The 12,251-nt window shown below is 49.9% G+C and overlaps 1 protein-coding gene across 1 annotated transcript; it reads left to right on the forward strand.

Annotated features, from left to right (window-relative positions):
* The first annotated feature begins 1,324 nt into the window (after positions 1–1,324).
* KMO (kynurenine 3-monooxygenase) lies at positions 1,325–11,191 on the forward strand. Its single transcript, XM_069860856.1, has 15 exons — positions 1,325–1,474; positions 2,658–2,727; positions 3,973–4,070; positions 5,015–5,104; positions 5,352–5,400; positions 6,122–6,209; positions 6,792–6,957; positions 7,391–7,462; positions 7,976–8,097; positions 9,422–9,569; positions 10,028–10,085; positions 10,188–10,270; positions 10,520–10,621; positions 10,715–10,774; positions 10,956–11,191. The coding sequence occupies exons 1-15, from the start codon at positions 1,421–1,423 to the stop codon at positions 11,121–11,123; spliced, it is 1,428 nt and encodes a 475-aa protein (XP_069716957.1). The 5' UTR covers positions 1,325–1,420; the 3' UTR covers positions 11,124–11,191.
* The last annotated feature ends 1,060 nt before the right edge of the window (positions 11,192–12,251 follow it).

The raw sequence follows: 12,251 nt of genomic DNA on the forward strand, positions 1-12,251 counted from the left end.
TGTTATCAAATTGGTAAGCCAGGGTGTTGGAGCAATCTGTAAAGCCTACGAGAGAACTGTGCAAAGGGTGCTGTGAGTGATATTTCCAAATAACTGTCACAGCTGGAAGCTCATGGTCTGCTGTCTGTGCTTTGAAAGCAATTAATGAATAATTTATTTACTATGTAAAACTTACCTTGCTCTTTGCCCTCCCTGCTCTGTTTTCTTTGCTGGGTATGTTAGAGTCAATCAGATAGGGTAAGTCAGTTTGCTCCGTAGATCAAAGAAACCCAATGGACGGTCTTCAGTGGTAACTCATTCAGCCACAGCACCAAGCCCCTCGGCCACTAACAGCCTTTAACAGCCCTAACCAGCCCCACCTGGGACTCCTGTCCTCCCCAAGACTAGCAGTCCCACTTCAGCCTGGGCCTGGCACTGCTTGTGGGTCCTGTTAGCACTGCTTGTGGGTCCTGTTGGCCCTGTCCTGTGTGTCCTTTCCTTGCATGGTACTGCAGATTAGGAGCATGGCATGGTGCTTGCTCCCTGTCCCCTTGGGAGCAGCTGGCCCCTGCTATACTCGGAACCAGAATGTGCAATAGAATATGGTGCTGTGCTTGTGCAGGGATTTCGTCTTGCTCCCTTGAGACAAATCTGCTGGTTTGGGGTGTGCATTGCAGGTTTAGCAATAAACTGTAGTCAGCATATGTTAATATACAGGTTTTCACTGTCTGCTGTTTAATTATTGTGTTTAGCCTGCAAATGGCTCCTCCGTTTTAGAAGCTTAATGTGCACAGCATTGGCTCAGAGCACTTCCTTCCAAGGGTGGGCATGTGAAATGGTGCTCACAGAGGTGTCTCCTCACAGCCTTATCCAAGCCTTGGAAAGCTTCTGCAGGTTAGGCATGGACTCTCTGCTCAGCATCACACCCCGAAAACTTCAAGCTACACACAGCTTCCTCGGGCAAAAGATGTCTTTGCAGATGGGATCAGGCTCTTGGGCAAGCAGTTTGGTTCATGTCTCAGGAGAATGTTCATGAGGCTTCAGGAGTTACTCTACGCTGACCCACTGGTGCCTCTGCAGTTGCAGCCCAGCAAAAGCCCAGTAAATGTACATTCTCCTGCTCTGTGCACGTTTCACAACGAGTTCCTTGAAGGCTTCATAACTGCTTTACAATTTTCAAAAGAAGCTTTCTAATGGGGCCTGGCTGAATGGTACCACATTCATGTCTCTTCATCTAAGGCTCCAAGTGGCTCACCTGAGGGCCAGGCTGACAGTCTCTGTGCTGGGAGTTAAAATTTAATATGAGCTAGGGGAGAAGAACCCAGGCATGACTCATCCACCAAGTCCTTCCCCTTTCCCTCCCCGCTGGCAAGGGCAGCACAGCAGGACGGGGAGCGGGGAAGAAGCAGCAAGAACCTGCAATCCAGTGGCTGCCCCAGTGATGGAGCCCAGTGACCCACAGGGGAAAAGAGTCGCCATTGTTGGTGGTGGTCTGGTAGGAAATGCAACTTGGCTGCTGTGTGATTGTGTTTCCCAGGGAGTCGGGGCTGTAAAATCATTGCTTGGATGCAGGGTGAATGTTATTCTTAGAATCATTCCTCCTTCAGATGATGGGGTGTTAAGGAGGAGTTGGTTGAATTCTCACAGTGGGAAGCAACGAGGCTCATTTGGACAGCTAGGACTTTGTAAGAGGAAAATGGCTCTTGAGGGAAAGCTTTGCTGCTGAGATATCCCAGAGATGTAGTGCATGTCTGTGCTGGACACTTGCCTTGAACAACAAATGAATCCCACTGCCAAGAGGCTTTTTTTCAAGAAAGGGGCTTAGGAGGTGGAGGAATGGTGCTGTTGAACACTAAATAACAGTCCTCATTTAGGCTACCAGGTCCTCCTGCTCCATAGCTATTTCTGGCTTCAACCATAACATTGTGTGAAATGCTTTGTGAGGACTGGGACTTGGTAAATTCTAGGCTAATGCCTTACTCTGCCCACTTCTGTTTGGATGGTTTTCCGCTGTTGCTTGTTGCAGAGTGGTCTGGCTTTTAAGGACAGCATAGAGCATGCAGCACCTAAATCTCTCTTTTGGCTTTTGGACTGTTAGTTTCTTGGTCCCCATGCTACTGGAAGAATGCTGATGTAAGTGTCTGTAACTCTGACAGTGATTAAAGATGGAAATTAAACAAGAAAAAGAAAACTGTCCATTAAAGTAACAAGTAGGACATATGTGTGCTGTCCTTTTTAAGGTAGCATCTTGCTTTTGCACAGGTCTAGCTTCCCCTCCATGTTATCAAGGGAATGCTACGGTACCTTGAATTCTACTGAGGAAGATAAATATAATCTGGAGAGGAGCAGGGAGCTTGCCTGAACCAGTTCCTGTTGCCTCTGGCTGACGGGGTTAGCCTTGCTGTAATTAACAACTGTATCTAAACAAGTCCTGAACTTGGTATGATTGTATACGATGAATTTTGATGGGTGACTCTTGTTCTGGATGCTCTGCAGGCATTTCAAAGGTGCCAGAGGACTTCTCTCAAGGAAGAAGTCCTCTAAGGTCCTTGATCAAACAGTCTTCCTGTACATGCTGAATTGTATCCCCTGAACACAGCTTGTCCTTGATGCGCCTCAGTAATGATCTGTGATATAGCTGCTAGTGAAATCTACCCTTCCTGATCCTTCTCTTGTAGGTGGGTGCATTAAATGCCTGTTTCTTTGCTAGACGAGGTTTCCATGTTGATGTTTATGAAGCCAGAGGAGGTAAGTTCAGCCTGATCATTACTGCTATATTAATATGTTTCTGTCCCTTTACTGATAACAGTTCTTGAAGAAGCGAAAGAGGAACTGTTGTGAGCTCACTGAAACTGCAGAAAGAAAATGAAACCTGAAAGTGTGGCACTTTGGAGATATACTTTCACACTTCCCTTCAGCTCCTGGTGTAGGGGGAGTGTTTATTTGAAATGTTTTATGGAGAGAACTCACCTTTCAGCTACTAAAATGATGCTCCTTTTCATGTTCTTGGCTTAAATCCTTACCTTTGAAAACTGGTCTCTGCACAAAGAATTAAAGCACAGTGCTGTTGAACCAGGCCGGGTCACAACTTTCTCTGTTAGGGTAAAAACTTGACTTGGGACCACTGCCGTCAGCACGGAGGAGGGCTGTTGGTGGGCGTGACACAAGGAAATGGACTGTTTTCAGGATGCCTCCAGCCCCACAGGGCACTGCAGCAGAGAAATGATGATTTGGAGCCCAGGTGCTGGTTGAATAGGAGAGAAATTATTCAACTTCAGTGTCTATTAGCTGACAGAAAAATAAAACCTGGACGGAGATGGCAAGACAAGCAGCAGATGAAAATGACACCATGGAAAATGAAACTCGACTCAGATATGCAGCAAAGGGAAGGAGAAGCCCTGTCTGACACATGGTCTCTGGTAACTGTTCCTGCTTGGGCAGACAATGGTAAGGCTGGTTCTGCTGCACAGCTCCCAGGTGTGTCCATCCTGAGTCCTGCGCATAGCTCTGGATCCCCACTGCAGAAACGGGTGAGGAGGAGGGGTAGGACAGTTGCTGAGACATTTCCATTTGAGCAGCGATGGAGAAGGTGACCTGCCAGTGTTCCAAAACCTGTCAGTCTGTGGGTCCCAGCAGAAGCTGCCAGGCATTCATCACTCAGCTCTCTCTGCTTAGAGGGAAAGCGGCTCCTGGTGATGACATGCCGTCCAGCACTGTGCTGAGCTGTCACGATCCAGCATTTCCTTTGCGGCATGTGGCTGCAGCTGCTTCTTCCAGGCTCGAGGAAGCACAAAGGAAGCGGTCCTCAAAGCCTCTCAGCTGCCTTTCCAACAGCTGAATGCGCCCTCTGAAATCTGCTCTCTCTGCACACAGAGTAGGGGGACTGGGACTCCCCACTGCCTCACCTTCTGTCACTGCAGGGATTTCAGGAGATGTCACCCACACTAGGCTGTGGTATCAGCATCTCTGTAACCAACTGCTCTTTCCATGCAGATATCCGAGTGGCCAGCTTTGCCCGTGGCAGAAGCATTAACTTGGCCCTGTCCCACAGAGGACGCCAAGCCCTCCAGGCTGTGGGGATGGAAGATCAGGTACCCAGGCAACTTCTGTCAGTGTTGGAGTCTCTGTGGTTAAAACGCTGTTGACTTCAGCTGATGATAGACAGGCTCTCTTCTGCTCCCCAAGCATGCAGAGGCCACCACAATGGTGAGAGTGAGGCCAAGACCTCATCCACTGCATGCCGGCAGCCTGGCTTTCCGCTGCTTCATGGCACAGCCCCAGCGCGGATCAGCCCCAGTGCGGATCTCCCCCAGCCCGGGACAGCACCCAATATCGGGCAGCTGGGCTCTGCTTGTGGCAGGAGGTACTTCCTTGGGAGACCAACATTCAGACACAACCTTCCAGGGTTTACTGCTCCCTCATTATTTTCTCCCTCCTGAAGAGTGAGGGGCAGGAGTAGGTGGACTCTCAAAAGAGCTGGAGTACCATCAGGATATGATAAAGGGGGCTGCCCTGCCCCCACTGACTTGCCCAGATTTGTATTTTCCTGCAAAACCTTGAGCTTTGGGATGACTCCTAAAATCTGTGCACACTGACTTCTGCCCAGCATGAGACTCTGAGCTCGTGCTTGCTACTATTTAACATCCAGCGGTTGGCAATGGTGGGATCTCCTGGGTCCTGGCTCCCTGCAGAGAAGGAGCCCAGGCTTCAGTAGCTCATGTCTCAGTACCAGGATATAATTTGTCTATCATCCCCTGCCTTGTCCAGCACCCTGGGGCTTTTCATGTTCCTTCAATCCAAAAATAATTTTCCCTGATTATTATGAGAATGAGCTTGTAAGTAATCTCAGTAAAATGTGGTGACTTGGCATTGACAGTGCCGTAAAATTTTCCTCAGTAACTTGGATAACCACACAAAATAGCATGAGTAGAGAGCATTCCATTCTGCTTGGAGAGCGGTGCACTGCGGGGATGGCACTTGGTAGCTCGTGCCCTGCCCCTCCCAGAAGGCTGGGTTATGTTCCCTTACATTTCAGATTGTGTCCAAAGGCATTCCCATGCGGGCAAGGAGGATACATGCGCCTTCGGGGAAGAAGTACTCTATCCCCTATGGGAAGAAGAACCAGGTACCAGTCTTCATGCTGCCACTTGCAGGTGCTTTGCAGAGCACAAGGGGTCTTTGATGGTATTTGTAACTCTGTGTGGTGGACAGCCTGGGGCTCACACTCTTATAAAGCACTCCGTGAGCTGGAGGGGGATTGTGTGACACTCTGGGTTCAGTGGGGCTGTTTGGAGTCAGTAGCATTTCTTGTCTGGCCATGCAGAGCATCCTTCAGCAGCGCTGCCTGAACCCTGTGTTTGTTTGCCTTGCAGTACATTCTGTCTGTGGACAGAGCAAACTTAAACAGAGAACTGCTAACAGGTAGGTTGCCAGGTCTGTTTGCAAACACTTTTCCACCCTGTTCACTGAGGATTTAGGATTTGTCCCATGAAAAGGAGACTTTGAGCCCCAGGCTCTCTTTGCCCATGAGTTCTGCATAACCTGGCTCTCAGAAACGGCAAAAGTTACCTAGCTGTGTTTTTAAGAAGAAAACCTGTACTGTTTCTCTGCTGCTTGTCTGGCACAGAGAGTGCTCTTGCATGTGCAGAAATCTCCCAGGAGCAGCTCTCCTTCCTTTGGCCTCAAGTAGAAGATGCCTTAGCTACCCAGCTCCTGGCACTGGCATCTGCTCCCAGAACTTCACCAGCCAAAGCAGGAGAGACCTCCTTAGCCTTGCTTAGGTTCATGGCATTTTCTGCAACCCTTGACTGTACAGAAACAAATTAGGTCAGGCCAAATTTCCCACTGTCTACAAGCACCTTGTCAAAACCTGAAATACAGTGTGGTGGTGGAAGAAACAGGTCAATGACTCATGTAGTTGTAGGGAAGAACGAGATCTTTGCAGGATTTCTTGCGCTTTTTAAACAGTTTTCTCTAGAGCTCACCAAACGCAGTCCTAGTTTGCTCTGCCTGCCAGCCACCACTCAACACAGCAATCTTATTTGCTGTGATAGCAAGAGTCCCTCTAATTTTGGGATCTATCTGAAGTATTTTTGGGGTCACGGTACAAGCCTCTACATTTAGTTTTATTTTGTTTTTTCAGCTGCTGAGAAGTGCCCCAACACTAAACTGTACTTTGGACACAAGATCCTGGGGTGCAACGCAGAGTTGGGAAAGTTAACCATAAAGAGGTAATTCCTGCGCAAGCCTGGGATCAAGTGCTGTGATCAGTTAGTTCCTGCTTAATCATTCATGAAACCTCAAATAATTGAGCAATCTCAGTTTGAAACTAGTGTGTTTAGTGAAACTTGAGCAGGCAAAACTCAGTGTCAGCTTTGGAATGGAGAGACATCAAAGCTGAGTTCGTGGGAAGGCTGAAAAAAATGTAAGCAATGTCCCCATAGTGCTGGTTTTCAGGGGCAGATTGCTCATCGGGGAGGGCAGCTAATGTTTCATAGTTGTGTTAAGTTCTAGTCATGACCCACATCCACCCAAGGATGCAGGATCTACGAAATAGAAGCGTTATCCCAACAGTGCTTGTTGCATTCTTGGATAGATCTGGCAGAGTCACACTTTTGATAACCTACAGGATAAATACTTACCCTTATGCTGAACTTCCCAATCACTTAAAGGCAATCTTCCCTCACCCTAGAAGAGTAATAAAGCTGGAGGTGACACGTGCATTTTGCAAAAGGCAGATCCCCTGTGCCCAGCAGTGCTGAGCTCACCTGGAGTTATGGCAGAGTTGATCCTAGGGACCCTTTTGCTTTCAGATCTGATCAGCAGCCCTTGGAAGCCACATACGATCTCATCGTGGGATGTGATGGAGCCTTCTCAACAGTCAGAAAGGAGTTCATGAGGCAAACACGCTTTAACTACAGTCACGAGTACATTCCTCACGGCTATATGGAGCTGACCATCCCACCCAAGGATGGAGACGTAAGTGTGCCTGTTCTAGGTGCTGCTACCACCTTTGTAGGTGGAACACCCCGCTCAGCTGTCATGGGGCTGTGCCACAGAAGCTTGAGAAAAACTAATTTCTCACCTGGGACTCAGCCTAAGGATTAAAACTTTCCCAGGAGAAACCAGACATATCTTCCTCTTCCAGCAGCGGAGCCAGTGTCTTGGTACCTGGCTGCAAAAATCCCAGAGACCCTGCCCCAGAGCAATGGGGTTAACTTTAGCTCTGAGAGGTCCTGGTCCTCTGTGTCTCCTTGAAGAACTGGGTACCAAAAAGGGACCCTGGGGTCATTGTGCCTTCTCATGGTAGGAAGGTTGGAAACTGGCATGCTAGTGTGGAGCAGAATCGGAGGGAGTGGACTGGGGAAACTGAGTGGGGCAGGGATATAAGGCAATTTTCCATCTTTTTCAGTTTGCCATGGAACCAAACTACCTGCATATCTGGCCAAGAAACACCTTCATGATGATTGCACTGCCCAACATGGTGATGACCCACTGCCACACTCCCCTGGGGCATGGGATGGAGCTTGTGGGGATGGGCGAGCTGTGGCAGCAGGCACATGGGAGGGGCTGGGAGGGCTGACAGGGTGCCAGGATGGACCACCAGCCTGTGCCAGACGTTCCATAGCCTGGAGCAGGGGGTGGTGGCGTGTGCAGAGTGGCCCTGCCTCACAACACCAAGCAAGTGCCTGTGCCACCTCTCCCTGCCCGTGCATCCAAGCCCCCTGAAAAACAGCTCTCTGCAGCTGGATATTATAAAGAAGATATGGGAGTATCAGGGCAGTGTGCTGGCAGATCACATGCTGATTGTTTCTCTCTCCCTCCTGCCTGCCCCTAACATGTGCAAGCCCACTCTGGGAAACAGGGTAGCCAGACGCTTGTCCCCACTGTGCTGCTTTTGTTGGGTGACAGGCTGGGCACTGAGCTGCTGCTCCAGGTGCCAAGGTGCTCACTATGGCCTCTGGGCTTCTTTCTGATATTCCTCCCTGGCTGGCAGGACAAGTCCTTCACCTGCACACTCTTCATGCCCTTTGAGGAATTTGAGAAGCTCACGACGGGTGAGCAAGTGCTGGGTTTTTTCCATACCTACTTCCCAGATGCCGTCTCCCTCATTGGAGAGTAAGTGTTCAAATCTCCCCTTCTTGCCCATTAACACAGTGCCGTGAAGCCAGGGAACGCATCCTGACTCAGCCTTAGGGTCCTAGTGATGGAGACTCCACTGAAGCTGGTGGGCAAAAGGGTTGTGACTGCTGATGGTGTGGATCTCCATGGCCTGTAGGTCTGAAAGAGCGGGGAGCGAGTAGACCAAGGTGCGCATTGTGTCCACGCTGGAATAGCAGGGTCAGCAGCAGGACGCAGCCCCATCCACTGGCTGTTCCTGATGGAGAAAACACCACTGTTCCTTGGAGACACAGCCCAGGCCCTGCTGCTGTGGGAGCAAAGAGCAGGTCACCTCTCGTTGCCTTCATATTGCTGTTACAGGGTTTGAACTCCAGGGATGGATTAGCTGTTTGTAAGCTATGTTGTTTTGCTGTTAGAGGTGGGTGAGCAAAGTGATTCCGCTGGAGCTAAGGTAAGGGTTGCACACTGAAACGCAGCACAAGAGCAGTCCTGCTGTGCACATAGTTGAGTTGCACAAATGTTAAGATTTTTAGCTAACAGACTGAGAATAGCTGGGCTTGGCAAAAAAAAACCCCAAAAACCAACAAATAAAAATAAAAAAAAACCCCACAAGACACAAGGGCAGGCAGTTCCCAGGACCACGCTGCTCCTCAGGCAGTAGTGACCCTCTCGCTGCTGGGCAAACGACACAAGGGTAGCAACACAGAACTGGAGCATCCTGCTTCACCTGGTGGCTGTGGGGACAGTGAGGATCAGGACCAGCCTTTCCAGCACAGGTCCCAGTGGCTGTGGGTTTGGGCAACATGTCCTCATTTTCCTGCAAAAAGGGAAACTCCTCAGCTGGTGTGAGCTCCAGCCCAGCTATTAATAATTCTGCTTTGTAACAGTTCTCTATTATGGAGCTTTTTTTGGCCGATAGCAAGGCCCTCAGCTATGTTAGGCAGTTTCCTTTCCTCTTAAGAAGACTGTATCACAAGACTTCATATAATTTAAGAACTCAGATATCCTCTGATATTTTAGTCCTACAGTGACCGCCATCTACCACTGCTCAAAGGAAGAGGGCTGTGATGTTGATGACTCTCTTACTCATGGTCAAGTTGTGTGCAGACCTTAAAACCTGCAGGCAGAATAATTGGTCCATGAGGGATTAATGGAATATGTTTCCTAGCATTTTGCTCAGCACAAACATCCTGGTGAACAGGTTTTGCATTCCAACACTGCCAGCGCCTGTGGCCCTGGATTCCTAGCTTGGAAATGGCATGATTTGCTCTTCTTGTCTCTTGTGGTCCCACAAGTGAAGTATCTGTTGTTTTGCCTGAAGGCGAGAGCTGAAGCGCGATTACTTTTTGCTGCCAGCCCAGGCCATGATATCTGTGAAGTGTTCCTCCTACCACCTTGCTTCTCGATGTGTGCTGATGGGAGATGCTGCGCATGCCGTTGTGCCCTTTTATGGACAGGGCATGAATGCAGTAAGTTCATGGCTGGCCCTGGGCTGTGTCAGTCAGGTCCCCACTCTTTTTCACCTAGAGAAATACCTGGGTTTAGAGCGTAGCTCCCTAGAGTTCATGGGCTGGTCTGTCCCATGGTCTGATGTCTCTTCTGCACCAGCACGTGCTGGACTCCCCTCAGGCACCTGATTGCTTGCCAGGACCCAGCTGTTCTCCGGGGAGGAGAGGGGGTGAGGTGGTCGTGCTGCCTGTGTAGGAGGGGGGTCCAGCAGGGCAGCCCCAGTCATCTGGGAAAGGCAGCCCCCTGGATTTCTCTGCAAGACCCGTGGCAGAGTGGCCTGGCATAAGTCTCCTGCTCTGGAGCTGTGGTCAGTTGGACCCTGCACGTGCACCAAGCTACACTGCCCAAGCACCTGTGAGCGCACTTCTCGTGAATGTGTGGTTCTTTCTGCCTATTTACCCTCTAATTTTCCTGCCAGGGCTTTGAGGATTGTCTGGTCTTTGATGAATTAATGGACCAATTCCACAATGACCTTGGTGAGTGAAGTGGCTGGGGAGAAGCAAGAGCAGAGGAGGATCCCTTGGCAGCTGAATACCCTGCTGAGGATCTGCCTGTGAGCTGCCACTTTCTTCTACCAGGTGCCTGCCTCCCTGAGTTCTCCAGGCTGAGGGTGCCAGATGACCATGCAATCTCAGATTTAGCCATGTACAACTACATAGAGGTAGGTGAGCTGCACACAGCCTTGCAGTCCCGTGGGCTAAGCAGATGGTGGCACCCTGTTAGGATGCACACAGTGGGCAGCGTCTCTGGCAAGACTCTGCTTGGGCTCTCGCTCTGGTGGACTGTAGCCTAAGAGCTCCTTGGGAATGCACTGGGGCAACACCTCAGGACAGGCAGCAGGAAAGCTTGCAAAACAAAGGAGGCTCTGCCAAGACACCCCGCAAAGTGGTGATGGTTGCTCTGTCAACAGATGCGCAAACACGTGAATTCAACATGGTTCATTTTCCGCAAGCACGTAGACAACTTCCTTCACATCCTCATGCCTTCCACTATCGTCCCGCTGTACACAATGGTAAGGGCAGCAACTCAGTCGCCACTGCCTGAGCCGCCGCAAGATCCTCCTGGTTGGCTTTGAGGTGGTGACATTCTCCTGCAACCCTCCCAGGTGACCTTCACAAGAATTCGCTACCATGAGGCACTTCAGCGCTGGAAATGGCAGGAAAAGGTGCGTGTCCTCCCCATGCCATGAGCCTCACGAACACCCTGCACACCAGCATTACTCACCCGCAGTGGGGGACCTTTGGTGGCGGGATATTGCCAGGTGGTGCAGGTGTGAAGATTTTCCTTGGTGCAGCAGGGCAGGAGCAAACCTCTGGTGACATCGATGTTTCTTTTTGCACTTGCAGATCATTAATCGAGGACTTTTTGTCATGGGAACAGTGGGACTGGGTGGCACCTACCTGCTCATTAAGCGGCTGGCATGGGACTTGGACTTCTGCATGGAAAACTTGTGGGGCTGGTCCCATTATCTCAAGAATATTGGAAATTATCCCTTCGGCACACAAGTGGCTTAAATGTAAGGGTTGCTCCTGTTTGTAATAAAAGTGAATGCACAGGTTGTTGGCTCAGCATCCACAATGTTGTTTCTCTTGGACTGTAGCCTGGCAGCTCCTGCAGCCGCTCTGCCTTCTGGCCTCCTAAGAACGGTGGTAGCCCCTCGCCTTCCCAAGCGACAAGAGCCCTACAAGTGCTCAAATGTACCTCTGCCGCATGTCAGCAGCCTTGTCTCAAGTGATGCTGTGTGTCATGGGCTGGGTCTGGGATTCATGTGCAGTAACAGGGGGAGCCTGCACCCTCCTAACCAGCAGGACAGCTACTTGAACCAGTTGAGGTGTCCCAGCCTGCATTGCTGACTGCTGCTCTTACCAAAATCAAGTCAACACCTTGACTTGAAAATCAACTGTCTTCCTCCCCACTGCAAGTCAAAGAAAATACAATTCTGTTATTCTTGGTGGAAATGAAAGAACTTTAAGAAAAGATGTCCAGGGGTGGTGCTTGGAGCCTGTAGAAAGGATCATTCCGCCCCTGGCTGAGAAATACTTCTGGCTTTTGCAAGCAGGTCTCCATTGGGAGACCACCAAGCCTTTGGGCTACATCAAGACCAGGGGCCTGAAGGACCCTCCTAGCTTACTGGTTTCCCTCTAGGCTTTTCCATGTGCCCTAGCACGTACTTTTTGCCGTATTTTTTTAAAAAAAAGTCTGGATCCCTTACCAATTTTCTCTGATGGTCCTCTGAAGAATATATGTGGTTGTACTTGTACTGCACACTCTACACTGGCAGTAAGACCTGCAGCTGCTGAAGGTGGAGATAGAGTCTCTTCATGTTCAAGAAATAACAGCCTCTGCCTGGGGCCCTGGCAGTGGGTGTTACATCCAAGACCCAGAGCCCTAGCGAGTGTCCCTGGTCTCTTCAAGCAGCCAGGCAGAAGGTACATGGCACCTACGCTGAGTTGAGGGTCCTGCCAAAAATAGCTCCAGGCTTGCATAGTACTGAGAGGAGAATCAGGCACACTTTCCTCCTTCTTACCCTGTCCTAAATCTTCACAGTCACTGTTTGAAAACAGCAAAATGGTCCAAATTAACCCCTGATCTGACATGGTACAGCCACTCTTGTTCAAGGTGATTTACATATAGCGGCCAGT

The sequence above is a fragment of the Phaenicophaeus curvirostris genome, chromosome 7, assembly GCF_032191515.1.
Source record: "Phaenicophaeus curvirostris isolate KB17595 chromosome 7, BPBGC_Pcur_1.0, whole genome shotgun sequence".
In the NCBI taxonomy this organism is placed as follows: Eukaryota; Metazoa; Chordata; class Aves; order Cuculiformes; family Cuculidae; genus Phaenicophaeus; species Phaenicophaeus curvirostris.

What these genes read in the sequence shown, in the direction of transcription:
- KMO (XM_069860856.1), top strand. Translation starts at nt 1,421, where the DNA reads ATGGAGCCCAGTGACCCACAGGGGAAAAGAGTCGCCATTGTTGGTGGT. An exon ending in CTGTGGGGATGGAAGATCAG is followed by an intron (nt 4,071 to 5,014) that starts GTACCCAGGCAA and finishes CTTACATTTCAG; the next exon opens with ATTGTGTCCAAAGGCATTCC. An exon ending in AAACAGAGAACTGCTAACAG is followed by an intron (nt 5,401 to 6,121) that starts GTAGGTTGCCAG and finishes TTGTTTTTTCAG; the next exon opens with CTGCTGAGAAGTGCCCCAAC.